This window comes from Malus sylvestris, chromosome 1, assembly GCF_916048215.2.
Source record: "Malus sylvestris chromosome 1, drMalSylv7.2, whole genome shotgun sequence".
Classification (NCBI taxonomy): domain Eukaryota; kingdom Viridiplantae; phylum Streptophyta; class Magnoliopsida; order Rosales; family Rosaceae; genus Malus; species Malus sylvestris.
Window position 1 is genome coordinate 16,024,792 of NC_062260.1, and position 18,874 is coordinate 16,043,665.

An 18,874-nucleotide genomic window follows, 5' to 3' on the forward strand; every position below is an offset into this window, starting at 1 on the left:
AAAAAGAGTTAAAGTTCGATTGGCAACCGCTCCTGTGTTAATCATTCCTGAAACAAGAGTTGGCTACATAGTTTGCACGGATGCGTCATTACGTGGACTAGGATGTGTTTTGATGCAATCAAACAGAGTTGTTGCTTATGCTTCTCGTCAACTAAAACCACATGAAAAAAATTATCCGACACATGACCTGGAATTGGCAGCCATTGTTCATGCATTGAAGACATGGAGACATTACTTGTACGGGGAACGATTTGTACTCTATTTGGATCATAAAAGTTTGAAATACTTATTCACACAAAAAGAGTTAAATCTAAGGCAATGACGATAGATGGAATATTTAGAAGATTATGACTTTGGTTTACATTACCATCCAGGAAAGGCTAATGTTGTAGCAGATGCCTTAAGTAGAAAACCCCAAGGATTTGTGGTATTAATTTGTATTATCAAAAGTCAAAGATGATAGAATGCCTTTATGATTTTGAGTTGCATGTGGGAATACAAGAAGGTTGTGCATATTTATGTAATTTAGTTACCCACCCATCTTTAGTCGGAAGGATTATTGATGCACAACAAAGTGATTCTCTATCTCAATCCATTCGAATAAAAATTTCAACTGGAGAGACAATTGAAGGATGGAAACTGCATGCAGACGGTGGATTGAAGTATTTGAATAGATTGTACGTACCAAATTTTTCTGATCTTAGACATGACGTTCTCCGGGAATGTCACTATTCATCTTACACAATCCATCCTGGAGGAACCAAGATGTATCAAGATCTTCGACGTCAGTTTTGGTGGAACGGTATGAAAAGTGATGTAGTGAATTTTGTTGCAAAATGTCTCATTTGTCAGCAAGTAAAAGCCGAACATTAGAAACCATCAGGCTCACTACAGTCGTTATCCATAGCAGAGTGGAAATGGGATCATGTAACTATGGATTTTGTTATAGATTTACCAAAATTTCCAAAACTACGAGACGCGATATGGGTTATTGTGGATCGTCTGACCAAGCTAGCACATTTCTTACCAGTTAAGACCACCTATTCTACAGAAGTTCTTGGAAAACGTAACTTAGTCGTAATGTAGTCAATTTTAAATTTGTTTTTTAATCTCTTTTCCCTTGTGCACTTGTGAGAATGAATACTATTTGTATAAAATTAGAAAACACGAGAAATTCAACTTCAATTCAACGGTCCATGATTATTCAACATAACCCTCCACAAGAGCACTTGTGTCATTTCACACTTTTCACGAATAAAATACATTTATTTAGGGTGCATGCTATAACATTTTGTCATTGCAAAAGGTTTACTACTCTGTCATAAACCTTCTTTTGAACATGCAAAATTAAGTGTTCTTCGATCTCCATTTTTGCCATTTCTTCTTTGTTTCCCCAAATGCTTAAGCCAATTCGCGCAACATACCCATTATAGAGATCATAAGCTTCTTGCTCATTTTTTACAATCTTTTTATACAAATCTTCAACATAACTCTCTTCAGAATTCATAATAGGGGTGAGCCGCTGAGCTTTTGTTTCGATCATTGTTTTCTTATGTGGAGGAGGATGACAAAATTAAATGATAGAAGTAGATGAAATAGATGGAAGAAAATAATATAATATTATCTTGCTTATTTGGTTTGCCTATAATAAATCTATGTTGAGGCAAAGCCCTAAATCCGTTTTGTTGTTGCACACAAGTTTTACCCAGTCGAAGAGTGTACAACTTTTTTTTTTACCCGCAAAGCGAAATGGTTCAAAAATTGCACCCATGAGATATATAACTAGCGTTTTGAGTCTACGTTTCCCTCTATTTAAGTGCTAATTGTGGATGCAAATTTCTGCCGTCTCTTCTTCTGAAGAAAATGCACCTACAAAATAATATCACATTAGATTAAGGCTAAAAGTCTCACACACCCACGATGAATTAGAGTGGGGGCTTTGACCAAAGAATCTCCGATGCTAAAGTTAGAATTATGAAAATAATTTATTTTTAGGAGTTTGTGGTAGCAAAATGACTTAGCATTTTAGTGGGATAAGTTGAGTATTTATAAGAGGGTGGCCGGCCTTTAGGGTTGGGAGTGACCGACCATATATGACGAAAATGGGTGAAATAATTCAAGATATTATGTGAAATAATATTTTGAATTTATTATGGTAATTATTTCCAATTAAATAGGAGATTCTGGAAGTTACCTTATTGAATGAAATCAATGAGGGATTGATGAGTGACATTTGAATAAATTCTTTAATGATCACCTTTGACTTTTCCATTGATGAAGAGAATTTTGAGTTGTTATTATCCGTTGCATGCAGGTGAAAATTCGGGTGTGCCTCGTCTGTTTAATGAGGGTAATCTCTTATTTCTTGTCCAAAAATCCACGTGTTACCTTTATGATTTTAGAAATTACTTTTGGCACCACACTAATCACCAATCTCCCAATCTAAGCTAGGATATCTAATTTAGCTCATTTGAAGGGGAAATAAAACAAAGCGAATAAATAAAAAGAAATAAAATATAAGAAACCCTAAGGAGACTTTATTAGAGTAAGATTTTTTATAAACTCTCTGTCACCTTATATTTTTTTATACAATATTTTATGATGTCGGCATAAGAATTATGCTAAAAATATAAAGTAATGGATAATTCATTGAGATTCTCATTTTTCAGATAATATTTTAACATTTCTCATAAAATATTGTAGATAAAAAACATGAGTACTAGTAGGGTCCATTTCAAGGTTTGTAGCAGCTGTCACTGTTTCCTTCTAGGAACCAAGTACTTCCTTCTAGGGGTAGAAAGTAGAAACCAAGTACTTCCTTTTAGGAGCGGGAACCAAGTACTTCCTTCGTTCCCATGTTTAACGCACGTGGCAGCTCCCAAACACATTTGCACATACTTGATGAATTATCCCCCCGTGTGATTAATGGTTCGTTTAGATATGTTTTTTAAATGACTAAAGGTGTTTACAGAAAAAATATTATTGGATTTTAAAAGCACTTTAAGTGCTTTCTACAAAAAAAACTAGTTATGTGTTTCTTCCAAGAAGTAAGTGATTTTTCAGGATTTATTAGCATTTTTACTAAAGATTATTTTCAAAAATATTTTCACAAAAAATGTTTTTAGTCATTTTAAAAGTACATCCAAATGAGCTCTAAGTCGTTTGTATAGATTGTCCACTTGCTTTTGCATTCCCTTAACTAGTACAAGAGTGTCAATTACCTCCCTTCTATTTCATCCAAATTTTCGTTAAGTTGTGTAATGTGAGAGGCATGTGAAACAGTTTCGAGGACTGGAATCAGACTTGAAAAAACAAAAAGATTCAAAAAAATTTCATCCAAATTGCTCGGACAAGTTGTGCACATTTTGAGTGAAAGTGATCGAGAGTGACTTAAGTCCGGAATCGTCTGATGGTTGTGCCTCCGTGGTGGATTTACCCAATCGACGTATGCACGACTGTCCTGGTTGTCGAAGCGATGAGGGTTCGCATCAAATAAGCGATGAGGGTTCGCATCAAATTCATTAGAATCAAAGACGAGTCATAGTGGACGCCCACACATACGCCATCCCCTAGAAAGGATACCTGTAGCTGCTGCTTCCCTTAGTGACACGAGTGACAGTGTACTAACAATAATTTCATGTGGCAACTCACTGATTCGGTCCACCGAGCTGCAACAATCACCCTTAATAATATTTTCCCGCAATTTCTTTCCCGAGTTGTTTCTTTTCTTCATGGCTTGTGGCCAACGTCTTCTCCTTCCCAAGTTGCAGACATACGCCTTCTTCAACTGAACAAATTGATCATATCGATAGGTCTGCCGAACTCTCTTCTTCATTATTTATCTCACAAATAACCTGAATACAAACACCCTAACCCTAATTCTTTACGGTTTGCTTGGAAGATAACGATACAATTTATAGGATGGAATTTGTATACCCTAACCTTAATTCTAATATATATACATAAATATGATTCACAAAGACCCACAATACTACAGCTATTCCTTATTGAGGTTTATATGCCATATATAAATCTCATAACATGTCAAACAATTAATATCAAATATATAGAAGTAGAGTAAATTGTAGCAATGGTATATCAATTTTAATCAAATTGAAGCAATTGTCCCTTAACTAAAAATTCATTATCATTTGTCCATCAACTTATTAAAATTTATAGCTATAATCATTTTCATTAATTTTGTCAAAATAAGTTATGTTGGAATAACCATTTATATAATTAGGGTCCCTCAACTCATCAAAGTGTGTAATTATGGTCTTTTTCGTCAACTACGTCAAAATTTTTGTCAAAACGAGTTATGTTGGAATGACCATTGCTATAATTGAGTTAAAATTAAGGGACCATTTCTCTAGTTGAATTAAAGTTAAGGGACCAATGATAATGAATTTTTAGTTGAGGGACCATTGCTTCAAATGAATTAAAGTTAAGGAACCATAGCTACAATTTACTCATAGAAGTATTCATATTATTAGTAATGTAATGATGTGTACAAAGTCTAGAGACTTATAAAGTCAAAGAACTTATATTATTAGTAATATAATGATGTGTACAAAATCAATGAACTTTGATCAAATTTAAATACTATTAGATTTTTGGTCAAAGAATGTTAATAACTAGGAACCAAATCCAAAATATACCTTAAAAAACATAGAAAACTATTCTGCAAAATTAGTAAGAAAGAAAGGTTGTAAAAGCAGTAGATGTACGTCTGCCTACCCTTCCTGACACTATCACACTATCACCACCACAAATCTTAATTCGGTTCAAGGCTGGTTTGGGGCTACATGGTACTTTGGAAAAAACAACATATCAAACAAGTTACATCACATTAAATACTATATTATTTTGAGTCATTTAACATATTCATATCAATTTTATTATAAAATTTTACCAAAAACTCATACACTGTTTTTTTGTTAAAAGCACTTTTACACAAAAAATGCATTAAATACTTAATAACTTTATTTTATAACTGTTTAATCAAAACACAATAAAAACAGTTTTTTATAAAAAGCTCTGGCAAATTCCAAACTTTTTACCTGTAGATATCTTATAAGCAGATTTGATGCCCTAATTGATCTTTTATGCAGCACCTCTTGACCAATCCCAAAGTCTACCTCAAATTAAAACACTTTTTATTGAGGATCTGCGGCATAAAAATAGAATTAGCATCAGACAAGAAGATGAGTGTTGACCAATGTTTACTACTGAATATTTTAACTATATTTTGCCTAAAAACGACACTATGTTTTCCAAATCTCTGATAAACTGTCCTTCATGTTTTGACTACTTATCTTGATGATTATGTAAGGAGAACTACTCTATATGGATGATAACGTTTGTCTTTTCTTTTCTGCCAAATTTTAAATTTCTCATTCTCCCTTCTTTAAATGTAGGCATTCAGGGAAACCCAAGGCGAGGTGAAGCCTCCAGGAGTTTGGGGGACGCTGAATAGGGTCATTGACCCTGTCAAGATCAAAACCCCCCCTTCAAAACTGTATGTGAACTCCCTACTTCTAGTTTTGATTTATTTCTCTACCGTTCCACCTGTCATGAGTAATTGGATTTCCAGCTGATTTCGCTGAGAGTAGTTCTAAGGTCGTCTTTTAGTTAAAATAGATTATTGATGGCATTCCTTTTTTCTTTTTGTAACAGTACAAAACTATCGCCTCTTGTGGACTACCCTTGGAACGCAACTTACTTGCGATGTTCCTTTTTCTGCAATATAAGCCATCACATGATTTCAGTTCCATAAATTAATGATGACAGAAAGAAAAAAATTGCTTGAAATTTGGAGGTATGTGAGACGTCTAACTGCAATATAAGCCATCACATGATTTCAGTTCCATAAATTAATGTTCATTTTTCTCTATTTTTAACCAACCATGGCCTAGTACTTTTTGTGTTAATGAGGGATGAAGGGGTTGTTCATGGGAGTTGTTCCCCGTGTAGGTCGTGCCGGCCCTTCTGTTGGCATAGTCATCTCCTCATATGAAGTCGTCAAGTATTTTCCTCCCTTCTCATCTCCTCTGCTCCTCCCCCTCCCTGCATCCCTCCTCCTCTTCCTTCCCATTTTCCAGTTTTCTTCCTTCCTTTTTAATTCCTGTTCTCTCATGAGTTTAATCTCAGTTTTTCTTGAGTCAAGTCTCAACTATCTTGGGCTTCATGGCCCTTATCCGACTTTTTTCACCTGCTTTTACTACTTTCTATCTTTTAATTTTTCTTCTTCCCTCTTCCTTAGGCGTAATATTTCATTCCCACCCACCATGTGCTCGGATTGATGGGATTCGATAACAAATTGAATATAAAATCCACTTCCCTCCCTTACTTCCCCTCCCCCAACCGGCATGCCGGATCCCCATTGAGACCAAGTGTTATGTGGCCTTCACCACAGTATGGGTATTTTACATACCCTCATCCTCACTTTTTACCCATAAGATACTTTATTTGTGTATATTTGTAGGGATTAGTGAAGGGATTTGGATCTGGTGTCTACTTTCTCGGTTCAGAGTTTGACTTCCTTTGAGGATGTGGCTGCGGTGGCGATCTGATTTATGCTGCTTGAGATTAGGGTTGTTTGTTGTTTGTTTTTTCAGCCTTAAAGCCTAAGCTTATGTGGGTCTCACGTTGTATCTTGGTTGCGGCTCTCATTTTGCTTAGGCCTTTTACTTTATGTTGTTGTTTACCTGGCTCTTTTTGGGCCCTTATACTAGTTTTTAATATAATGAAAGTTCGCTTCTTGATTTAAAAAAAAAAAAAAACAAACAAAGACTACCAGAAGGGGGATTAATTCCAGAATACTATGTTCTGACATCTAATAGGAGAGTTTCTCCAGTGCAAATGCAAATCCGCCAGTGTCAATGGTGTTTAGGGTCCGAAAGAAGTACTTATAACTCCCTAATTTTCTTTATTCCATTTTCAAGACTAACTCTTTAGAAAGATTCATAACAGTAAGCATAAAAGACTTGTAAAGTAAATATACATACAGGAAGTTAGGATGACTAGGGAAAAGTGGATGGGGAAGATAGAAAGAGGTTTACACAGAGAGACAAATGGAGAAGATGGACTGGTTAGGGTTTTGATTTTTAATAATTAAGGGCATGTTTGGTTAATTAGTTGGGTTTTTAATAAGGGTAGTTTAGGTACTATCAGTCTGATGTCCTTTTGTCCGAAACATGGCCTGTTGATTGGAGAGGGTTATTAGAGCATTTTCAATAGAGATGTTAAAAAATAAATGTCAAATGTTAATTTGATGACTAACATTACAATGTCAAAATTTCTCTTTTTCCAACCGATATATTTTTTTAGTTATAAATTATATTTGTAGGATACATTTTAAAAAGAAATCAATTAAAATAAATTTTCAAGATCTATAATTGGTGCATTAATGTCATAGCCTGTCCCGGAAAATAATTCTTGTTGACGTGAAAAGACGGAAATACCCTCGGACATTGAATGATGCGTGTATGATATGTTTTGGTGTAAGTATTTGGGATTGGTGACTCAATTAGAACTAAGATTTTTCTTAGTTTTGGTTGGTGGCTTTTGGACCACACACACACCCACCTACCCACTCTCTCTCTCTCTCTTCTCTCTTGTACGGACACAACCAGAAGCCCTTACAAACATGGCAGATAGAAGAAGAAAATGGTACCATGGTGTTCCTATGGTCCTCACGAGTTCAAAGGTACCAAATATAGGTAAGATTACCTTTGATTTCACGTCGAATCACAAAACCCGATTTAAGGTACTATTCATGCTCACGTAAAATGTTGACTTTTAGGGAATTTAAAGGACATAGGGAGTTTAAGGAGGTCCTTACGAAGCTCGGAGTACTTCGTTTGAAGATTTTGGACTTCGGAATAGTGAGAACGGAGAGTTTCAAATCTGGCCAGAATTATTAAGGCTTTTTCCAGCCAATTTCCGACAAGTCGAAGGTCAAGCCAGGTACGGTTGTGTTCATCTTTGTGAGATCTTCATTTTGGTATAAAGTACGTAGAAAATGGTGCAAAAATGAAGAAGAAACCATAGTTAGAAATTTTTCCAGTTTTCCGGCGCCGACGACGGTCGTCGGAGTTTTGAAGAAGGAGACGATGGAATATTCCGTCAAGTCTGACGAAATATTCCAACAGCGTTAACTGATGTCGTCAGTGTGCCTGGCACATGGCCGCGCGTGGGGGGCGCGTCTGGCTGTGCCATTGTCGGCGCGTGGGGGCGCGTGAGGCTTCCAAAAATTTATCTAAAAATTTAGGGATGATCCTGAGGTTGTGTAGGTCACTGTGGTATATTCATATACCCAATTTGAGCAATATATGAAAATTTATTACCTATTGTTGGTTATGTGCGTTAAATAACCTTTATTCGATTATTACGCCTATAGGTGAGGCCTATTCTCGGGAGGTGCGTAATCAATCGAGGCTCGGGGGCTACGACCCATTGACATCTCAGTGAGTGAGCAGTTATTTTCAGTGTATATATATATATATATATATATATATATATATATATATATACTTGACGTTTTTCCCAGAAAACGTATTTAAAGGAAATGCAATTTAAATGCCATGCATATACAATTATGTTTCGTACATGAATTGATGTGTGATACCTTATATATATAAATGTGGTGTTGTGGAGGTCCATGTAAGTTCAGGTAAGTTGTGTTTGGTTATGTAAATCATCGATGATGCGATATTCGATTGAGAAGCGTTAGCTCATAAACTTGCACCAAGGGTGATTGCGATTTAGCCAGAGAGAGCTGGCACATGCCTGTATATTATGTCACCTCCTGCACGATATGCTCACATTGGATCCAATTAGGTGCACAGTCTTGTCGTACAGACCACTATAAGTGGTTCCGACTCGTAGGTGACTAATGTATTATCACACAGCTAGCATTGAGAGAGTAGAATTGAGCATAATTATATTACACCCAACCTTGTCGTACAGACCATTTTCAGTGGTTCCGACTTATGTGCAATATATTGTCGTATAGGTCATTATAGTGACTCCGGCTAAATTGACTATTGAGCTATAAACTCAGCCGTACAGACCACCCCAGGAGTTCCGGCTAACATATCATATTTCTATGAAATTATTCTTACCTGAATTGTGTACTTTGTTATATATTGGCATGGCATGCATATGTTTATGAATGTGTAAAGCATGAATTGAATTGAAATGATATATTTATATACTTATTTATGTATTCTAATTTCTGGGAAAATAATCATATACTTGTTTTACGGCAAGGGGTTAGTATATTCAAAGGAAAATAAGGTTTTCGTGTAAATGTGTTTTACTAACCCACTCAACTTTGTTTTTTCGCCCTTCCAGGTCTTAGATAGCAGAGTTTGGTGGCCACGAGGAATCCAACGGTGTTCTGACAGAATCCGAAAACGCAGGATTCACCTTCGGGTGTTGTATTTAGCAATCGTCCCCTTGACTGCAACTAGACCTTCTTCTTGCTCTGAAAGTGTATGTATATACTTAAATCCTCACTAGCATCCTTTCTTATTGGGATTGTTAGTTGATTGGTTTTAAATTGTTAGTTTTTCTCTTACTTTTTATCACTTCCGCCTTGTGCACATGGCTACATCACTCTCACGTGATGGCCAACACGTCTCGACTTCGGTCGGGGTGTGTCAATTAATGAGACCTACATAATAAAATAATTAAAAAATATTTGACATCACCTTTTCTCTTCTGTCAAATTTGACATATGAAAACTCATATGTCAATCCACATAGTACTGATATATCGGTTGGAGATTGCTCCTACCTTCAAATTTAATTACATGACATTCCACTTAGGATTTGATGTCTCATTTGGAGATGGTCTTAGACAATTCTAACCATTTTTTTTACTTTTGGACCTTTATCCATTCTCATTGAAGATGCCTTAACTTATTCGGTTGGAGATGAATTTAGTTTTCAACAATCCAAGCTGTGCATAAAAAACTGGACAAAGGTACTAATCAATGACCAAAATCAACTAAGTTGACTGTAGATAGCATGCATTGAGAAAACATTACACTTACGGCGCGTTTACGTAACCGTAATGAAAATAAGAGGAATTTAATTGAGGAGAAGTTGGAATGAGGAGAAGTCATAATCGAATTCCTACTGAAGCTGTTTACTTAAATGTTATGAAATCGAAATAGAAATGACACTAATTCCATAAAGCTATTTACTAATTCAGCAGAATCAGAATATAAACTAATATGATTATTAAAATGCCCTTATACTAAATCAAATATTTTATATAGATTTTTAATAAAATTTGATATAATATATAATAGTAAGAAAAAAAAAATTAAACTGCTTTTTATTTCATAGACACACTATAATGCTTTTGTTTATTTTTATTTTTTTATAAATTTAAGTATTTACTTTAATATTTAAATTTTATCGCTCAAATTGTAGTTTCTTCTCTTCGGTATATGCATGGAGTTGTGCATAATGTGAACGAGGGCATAATAGGAAGAAAAAATGCATTCCTAATTCCCTCACCCTCCTAGAATTCAAATACCTCATCTATCCAGGGAATCCCACTCCTCCAATTTCATGAATTGCATTCCTTTTTTCGGGTGGGGTCCACCACACTATTGATTCCCCAGTATTTAGTAAACATCGGAGTAATCCATAATAGGAATTCAATTTCGTTTGTTGATTCTCATTACCCTTACGTAAACGTGCAATTAGAGAAAATGGAATTACTTTAGAGGGAGGGTTTTCCAAAAATGATGGAACTAAAGAAGCACAATTATGTTACGTGCATTTATCATTTAATGATCAAATATAGAATAAAAAATAGATAATACGTATCTAACTATTAAATAGTAAATCAATTACATCAAAATTTGAGCACGAGTGAAATCAAATTATTCAATGCTTGAATACGAAAGAGTGAATATGTCCTCGGTTTTAACCCAAATACAATAAGTCATAAGAGCAGTTCCACCGGGGAACAAATAGGCCAGCACCCAGTCATTCCACTCCAACCTAACAAATAGGCTGGCACCCAGTCCAAGCTGGTCTCCAGGCTAGCCCAAAATTGACAGAGCCATGGACGAGCCCGTATGATGTCAGCAAGTTGAAATCCTAATATCAAGGAGTCCCAAATCGACTCGGTTCAAAAGGAGATCACGATGCTCTTCATCTTCTTCTTCCTCTTCCATTCCACAACTCTCACTCTTCTCTTTAGTTCCTCGTCGCGGGACCCGCACGAGTTCATGTGCCGCAGGTCCTGGATCCCGTCGCTTTGTTCTCTCTGCTTCTCGCTGGGGATCATTTGGGCGATAAGGTATAAAAGCGACACGGAGGGGCACCTGGAGAAGTTGTTAGAGAGAGAAAATGAGGATAAGAACTTGCTAGAAAAGTGTATTGAGGAGCTGAAGAAGAAGGGGTTGGAGTTCGATTTGTTGAAGGAGGTCGACGCGCTGAGGAGGGCCAAGAGTTTGAGAGTCGAAGTGAAGACGGTGAGGAAGTGGAATGCGAGGGATTTTGTGACTCTGTTTTTCTTCATTGTGTCTTCCTCGTAGAAATTAAAAATAAATATATTATTTTTTATTATTTTATAATAAAAAATAATAAAATTGACTAGATTAATTTTTTAGGAACGGAGATGTATTTGGCCTATTACTGTTTATTGGGATCTATCATTGTTCATTGAATAGATTAAATAGGCTGGATGGTAGGGTATTTTTTTGAGGTGTGGAACTGCTTTAAAAGCCCACTCAAATTTCTCCCATTGGAATCCACATCCACAGCACAGCAGCCCCAATTTGTTTGGCGCCCTCTGCTCCACGCCACGAATTATACATCGAAGTATCGAACACATACGCAATGACGCACTCTCTCGCGTCTTCCCCATGAAAATTTCAGTCTCTCTCTTCCATATATTAAATAAATCTCCAGACATTCTGCAGGACAGACCGACAAAGACCAGGAGGAGGAGGAAATGGTGGGTTCAAGGCACGGCCTGCCCTCGTGGATGACCACGGCGGCCGCCAGCAGAGTTGATTTCGAAGGAAACGTAGATACCATGTTCAGAGAAGCCAAAGAGCAGCAGAAATTGTTCCATTCCATGCGTGTCTCCGACGCCAATTTGGGTTTTGGCGAGCGGTCTTTATCCGCCGCCGGCGCCGCCTTCGTCTCTGCGATTCTCGTTAACCCTCTTGACGTTGCCAAGGTTCTGCTGTTTCTCTTCCTTTTTTTGGATTCGTTGTATTTAAATTTGTCCATTTCTTCATCTTTTGGACACTTTGTCCCATTTTGCATATGCTGTGATTGAGATTCTGTATGCTTCTTAGAACCCTTGTGAAAAAATCATATATTTTTGCTGTTGTGAATTAGTAAAAGGGTAATTTTATTGGTTTAGAAATTACCCTTTTGAACTGATTGGTGTTTGCCTGAAAATTTTAGTCATTTGTGAAGGTTGCATGTTTAGAAAGCTCTCTAACCTTGAGGTTTGTGTTATGGAAATTGATTGGTGTCATGCATTGTTTGTTGCGTTGCCTTCAGACAAGGTTGCAAGCACAGGCTGCTGGAGTTCCTTATCAGGGGCTATGTGATGTGGCTTGCGCAGAATCAAACGCGGTATGTACACAACTGGTTTTCGATTACTTAGTTTAGTAGTACCTCTTTTATTGAGTTCATTAGTTTAGTAGTACCTCCTTTATTGAGTTCATCTTCAATTCTTAATTGCTTTCATTGAGATTGAATCATAGCTAGCCGGTTTCATGTACTGATATTTCCTTGTACTGAAGCACCTTACATTTTGGCCTTGGGATCGTCTGTAGATGCTTTCAGATTTGAGATCTTCAATGCCACGCACAAGCTCAATACTTGGATCCAAGACTGTCTGCCCTCCAGAGTGTAACCAGTATAAAGGAACACTGGATGTGCTGTACAAAGTCATACGCCAGGTTAGTGGATGCATACATTTATGTTTATGTAGTACATTCATGTCCCAAAAGGGGTGACTTGTCTTCCTTTGTGTTTATAGTTCAATCTATCCTTAAATAACCTTTGCAGTCAAATAGAGTGCTCCTGTCATATTGTGATGTGAAGTGTCGACCTTAAATATTTGTTTCATAGGTTAAACCAGGCATATGTTTTTTTAATTAACCTTATAATAAAAGCTACTCACTTTCTCTCTCATTAATTGCGGACAGATTGAAAGTATCGTATACAGTCTTAGATAGAGAGTAACTGGGTAAATTTCATGTTAAGACACTTTTCGTTGCCTTGTCCATGTGCCTAATGTATCGCCATTAAGGGACTATCTGTATATTTAGGTCATCGTCTTTGAGTTTGTAGGCAAACTTTTTAATAATATTATAGGGGTTTCACAGGAATAAATTGGTGCAGGAAGGATTTTGGAGACTCTGGAGAGGCACTACTGCAAGCTTAACATTGGCCATGCCAACTGTAAGTCTCCCTGTTTCCAATGATTACCTCTTTTATCTAAATGGTTCCTTGCAGCGTTAGATCCCATGCACTTTGTTCTGGAAGTAATGTTGCTAGTAGTTACTTTTTCTATTTGTCAATCAGGTGGGGATCTACATGCCTTGTTATGACATTTTCCGCAATTGGATGGAAGATTTCACGACTCAGAATGCTCCAAGTATAACACCATATGTGCCATTAGTTGCAGGGTCAATAGCACGATCCTTAGCTTGCGTTTCTTGTTACCCTGTTGAGCTGGCAAGGACGCGCATGCAGGTATCTTATATGTAGATTTGATGCCCTAGTTTATCTTTTCTGCAGACCTCAAATTATAACAATTGTTATTGAGAATCTGCGGCATAAAAATACAATTAGCATCAGACAAGAAGATGACTAACTATATATTTTGCTTAAATACCATATCATGTTTTCCAAATCCTTGATAAACTGTCATTCATGTATTGACTACTTATCTTGATGATTATGTAGGAGAACTATTCTATGTGGATGATAAAGTTTGTCTTTTCTTTTCTCCCAAAATTGAAATTTCTCATTGTCCCTTCTTTAAATGTAGGCATTCAGGGAAACTCAAGCCGGTGTGAAGCCTCCAGGAGTTTGGGGGACGCTGAATAGGGTCATTGACCCTGTCAAGAACAAAACCCCCCTTCAAAACTGTATGTGAACTCCCTACTTCTAGTTTTGATTTATTCTCTGCTGTTCCATCTGTCATCAGTAATTGGATTTGCAGCTGATTTCGCTGAGAATAGTTATAAGGTTGCCTTTTAGTTAAAATAGATTATTGATGGCCTTCCTTTTTTCTTTCTGTAACAGTTCAAAACTATCGCCTCTTGTGGACTGGCCTTGGGGCTCAACTTACCCGCGATGTTCCTTTTTCTGCAATCTGTTGGTCAACCCTTGAGCCAGTGAGTCACATATTTCAAGAAAATTCAAAACGTACCTTCTGATTTTCTTTTACGCCTTGCACCAGCAGGTGTACACAGCTTGATTCAACTTGTTCATTTGCCCCTTCTGTGCAGATCAGGCGAAGAATTCTTGGTCTGGTAGGTGATGAACCCAGCGCAGCCAGTGTCCTCGGGGCAAATTTCTCTGCAGGATTTGTTGCAGGAAGCCTTGCAGCTGCTGCTACATGTCCACTTGATGTGGCAAAAACTCGACGACAAATAGAGGTTATTTTTCTAAAATAAGCTTCACCATGATTTTGTTTCCTTTCCTTTCTTGTCATTGTACTGAAAGAAACGGTGAAGCAATCCTAAATGTGCTATCGAACTTATTCACGAGATTCAAGCGCACCCAAAATTAAAAAGATGAACTGTTTGAATTTTAACAGTTCTCTTTTTGCAGAAGGATCCTGCAAGAGCATTGATGATGACAACAAGAAAAACGTTGCTTGAAATTTGGAGGTATATGAGACTTCTAACCGCAATATAGCCATCAATCACATGATTTCAGTTCCCTAAATTAATGTTCATTTTTCTCTGTTTTTAACCAACCGTGGCCTCGTACTTTTTTGTGTTTAATAGGGACGGAAGGATGAAGGGGTTGTTCATGGGAGTTGTTCCCCGTGTTGGTCGTGCCGGCCCTTCTGTTGGCATAGTCATCTCCTCGTATGAAGTCGTCAAGTATTTTTTATATTACAGACATCTGACACCTCAATGATCAAAACTGACACATTCATGGATTGTACTTGCGCGTTCGTTGGTTTCGGGATTCTGGTATACTTGTACAAAGCTTACCGGGCGTTTAATCATACACGGGGCTGCCTTGAAGGAGCAAAATCATTCGGTTATGTGATTTCATCTGTGCGAATCACAATGTTCTTGTCATGGTGGTGGGAAAGGTCAAAAGCGACAGAAGATAGCAGCAATTTTTGGAGAATAGGAGATCCTCTCTTCATTGTTCCTTTTGAAATATCATTTTTTTTTTACAGGAAATTTGAACTCTGTATTTGATTGTAGCATAACTGCGCTCATTTTTTCTTAGTTGAAACAAAAATTAGCAAATACCTGCCGATGTTCTTTTCATACTTTTAAGTTTGGGTTGAAAGTACGAAATCTATATTTTTTATTTATTTATTCAACCTTGATGGCAATGGAGGCAGACAAACATATAATTCCAAATACTTGTCGCAGACAGCAGTCTTTATTTACTCAATGAATTTTTTTTGAAATTTTTTAATATGTTATATGAATTTATAAATCATTTTAAAAATTTTATGACTTAAAATTTTAAGTGATTTTTGTCATATACTAATTTTCCAAAATTAACCTAGAATAAGTTGTACATGACTTGTGTTCAAAATTATTTTAGTCATTTCAACACCTCACTTCTCCTAGCTGCCTTTGACAAAAATAAATCGGGGTTTCTAAAAAGTACATAAAAAGATTGATTTGGTATAAGATGATATGAGGGTTTTCCATTCGGAAAAGGATAACGACTTACATTCACTTCTCTGTTTTTCGAAATGAAAATGACTCAGAATAGTCATTGGGACCCTCCAATTTATAATAAAGTTGGATGATATTTAAAATTTATTCCCCTAATACAAAAATATTAAAGTTTTGACATTAGCAAAATGCCAAACTAATACTCAAAGTCTCAAAGGGCTTAACAAAAAACATAAAAACTAATACTCAAACGTAACTAGAAATCTTAAAAGCTGAAAATCAGTAGAGCATTGGAGTCTTCATGCCATCATGGATAGGAGTTTCTCTGGGGTCTCTCATCGGAGTCGTCATATACGAATGGAGCGGAGTTGCATTAGGATCTCTCATCGGAGTAGTCATGAACGAATGGAGCGGAGTTGCTCTGGGATCTCTCATCGGAGTCTCAGTCCCTCTCATGCCATTGCCATAGCGATACAGTGTTCCAAACGCGGCAAAGTTATCGGAATCAGAAACACAACTTCGACGATCAACTGTGACAATCTTCATTTGGGACTCTAATTCTACCAGCAGATTTTGTCCTTTGACCTCTACAACACGACCGCGGTAGCCCTTATAAACACCCTGCCGAATTTTCACCCTAGTCCCTGCATCCAAACCATTAGCATCAGGCCCTCTTCTTCGACCTCCAGAAAACTTGCTCGGAGTTCTGTAATGGCCAAATCTTGAGAAACTAGAAACACCATTTGCATCATCACCAGTAGCACCAAAACTTTCCACAACATCGTCAGCGAACACGCAAACATGTTTCTTGGTTTTATCAGTTATAATGGTGACCAGCCCATGCTGCTGATCAACCTTCACAACCATGCCAGCAGCACCTTTCTGACTACCAGATGTAACCTTCACATGATTCCCAATTTTAAAGTACTTGCAAAGATTGTTCTTGTTTATCACAAGAGTTTCTGGAAGGCCTTTCATGTCGGGTCGCATATGAACATTCCCTCCCTCAACCTTCTCAACCCTCCCCGCCAAATTTATCAGATCTCCCTTCTCCACCACAACTGCATCACCCTTCATAAACTCTCCTTTATATCGGTTCGAAAACATATCATCGCCACGATCGGCATTCTCATTCCCTGCAGGTTTTCTAAATTTTTCAAGTTCATCGAAAGTAGGATTTACATTATGCCAGCTGATCGAACTCATTGCCACGGTCTTATACAAGAACCCATGTTTAAACTTCATGTCACCAATCTTATCAAAGTATTCACCCGTCTCCCGATCTCTTGTCTCCTTTACCTGAATCGCCAGTACTCTTTCAGCTTCATCAATGTTCATCAACCGTGCAGGAGGAGGAATAAATCTCTTCTTTTGTAGGCCTAGTCCCTCCAATTTCCTCGCAAGTTCTGGAAAATCAATCCTTGGAATCAATTTCACCGTAACCCTCCTCCTCACATCATCCACATCCACAACCCTGCCAAGGTCCCCTTCATACATCTTTACCCTCTTCATCCTCACCCAACTATCCACCGAAACATCAACGGAGGGTTTTCTCTCCACAGAAACGACACCTACCATCTCCTTAATAGGAACAAGAACAATTTTCTGGGCAGTAAAGACATAGCGCATGCCTTTGCAAGCTTCTCTCACATGGGCTTCTTTGTCTGCCTCAACATATATGTAATTTTTCAGATTATCAAGAGCAATTGCAGACCTGATCATATGAGATGGATTTGATTTTTGATTGATGCACTTCTGCGCCAAGCAGAGAGCAACCTCTCTCTCGTGCCCGATCGCGCATTTGACCATCCACAATTTCGGGTCCCTTACGCAAGGCAACCGAGCTTGCTGCCCAATTTCATCATCATCATCACCATCATCAAACTGAATTTGGTGAGAATCAAAATGCCCCTGAACTCTTCTCTCTAATTCTTCAATATCTCCCTCCGACTCCAATTCCTCCGGGAACAACAGCCGACCGTGTTTCGCCCTTCTAACGTCGTCATCGTCTTCTCCATCACTCGGGTTTGGATCGTCGCCAGGTTGGGCTATGAAGCCGTCGTCCTCGGGCTCAGATTCATAGTCTTCCTCTTCGCTATCGACCTCGGCTTCAATATCCAAAAATTTCGATGCGAAATCTTCTCTGCGATCCGATCTCCTCCTTTTACGATCAGAGCCTCCTCCTTGTCGCTCCTCCTCCTTCTCTTCTCCGTCTTCGTCGTCAAAAAGGGCCTCTTCTGGATCTTCTTCCTGTTCGTAGAACGAGTTTTCTCTTCCGCGGCGCTTCATTGCCTTCGTCTAGGGTTTCGTACTTCTCGGTTCTTCGTAGGGTTTGCGTGATTTGGCTATTCCTCAAGAAACCCCACGCCTAATGCCTCGTATATATATATAGAGGCGCGAGTGTACAGGGTACCTTATCGTAGACATCCGCTCCCTCTTCCTATTCCATTGGCTGCTTCTCATCGCCGTCGTCGCCGCCTCTGTTCTACGCGCCATCGATTTCCCCAGGGTGCGCGAGGGTCTACGTGAATGTGATACCGAATGAGTTAGGGTTTCGCTAATTAAGCTTACTTGTACGTGCGAATTTTATGTATTTTTTTGTGGGCCCCAAACGGTTAAGAATATGCTAAATAGGCCCTTTATTTAATTAGAGCCCAATAAATTTTTATTTTCCCCCTTTATTCTCATTAGGCGGTTAATATAGTAAGAACTTTAAAGTTTTTTTTGGCAAAAATAAAGTGATTCTTTTATTCTTATTTGGCATCCTTTTTTTTTTTTTTATACTTTTTATTGGATTCTAATAAGAAAAATTGTTAAGTTGTTTTTGTTGGAATATCTCTATTAATTAATGAAACCCTCTTTGTCAACCAAAAGAGGGTAAAAAGATTATTTAGTCTTCTATCACACAAAAAAAATGATGGGCAATAATGTAATTTCACAAGTTCAAATTTTACTTTTTTTTATTGAAGCATCACCTATAGGTGATGTTAAAATACC

General features: G+C 37.5%; 3 protein-coding genes and 2 long non-coding RNA genes across 7 annotated transcripts; 4 read left to right on the forward strand and 1 right to left on the reverse strand.

The window, feature by feature from the left end:
- The first annotated feature begins 5,392 nt into the window (after nt 1-5,392).
- LOC126631346 (uncharacterized) lies at nt 5,393-6,790 on the forward strand. Its single transcript, XR_007626365.1, has 2 exons — nt 5,393-5,518; nt 5,677-6,790. It is a non-coding gene; the product is annotated as an uncharacterized LOC126631346 (long non-coding RNA).
- A 1,028-nt stretch (nt 6,791-7,818) lies between these two features.
- LOC126633814 (uncharacterized) lies at nt 7,819-9,571 on the forward strand. 2 transcript variants are annotated; one of them, XR_007627153.1, is made up of 3 exons: nt 7,819-7,968; nt 8,402-8,468; nt 9,358-9,571. It is a non-coding gene; the product is annotated as an uncharacterized LOC126633814 (long non-coding RNA). The 2 variants fall into 2 exon arrangements; XR_007627152.1 differs by lacking the exon at nt 8,402-8,468.
- Nucleotides 9,572-10,934: 1,363 nt separating this feature from the next.
- On the forward strand, nt 10,935-11,563 carry LOC126613921 (uncharacterized). Its single transcript, XM_050281538.1, has 2 exons — nt 10,935-10,943; nt 11,135-11,563. The coding sequence occupies exons 1-2, from the start codon at nt 10,935-10,937 to the stop codon at nt 11,561-11,563; spliced, it is 438 nt and encodes a 145-aa protein (XP_050137495.1).
- Nucleotides 11,564-11,767: 204 nt separating this feature from the next.
- LOC126633979 (mitochondrial carrier protein MTM1-like) lies at nt 11,768-15,495 on the forward strand. Of its 2 annotated transcripts, XM_050304480.1 has the most exons (10): nt 11,768-12,213; nt 12,546-12,620; nt 12,824-12,949; nt 13,395-13,454; nt 13,578-13,748; nt 14,047-14,146; nt 14,304-14,395; nt 14,510-14,659; nt 14,835-14,893; nt 15,014-15,495. In XM_050304480.1, exons 1-10 carry the CDS (start codon nt 11,983-11,985, stop codon nt 15,147-15,149), a joined length of 1,200 nt encoding a protein of 399 aa, XP_050160437.1. In that variant the 5' UTR covers nt 11,768-11,982; the 3' UTR covers nt 15,150-15,495. The 2 variants fall into 2 exon arrangements, with proteins under 2 accessions (XP_050160437.1, XP_050160442.1); XM_050304485.1 differs by lacking the exon at nt 11,768-12,213 and having other exon boundaries at nt 13,379-13,454.
- A 536-nt stretch (nt 15,496-16,031) lies between these two features.
- LOC126594968 (putative transcription elongation factor SPT5 homolog 1) lies at nt 16,032-18,397 on the reverse strand. The gene has a single exon (XM_050261298.1). It carries the CDS (start codon nt 18,164-18,166, stop codon nt 16,157-16,159), a length of 2,010 nt encoding a protein of 669 aa, XP_050117255.1. The 5' UTR covers nt 18,167-18,397; the 3' UTR covers nt 16,032-16,156.
- Between the last annotated feature and the right edge of the window lie 477 nt (nt 18,398-18,874).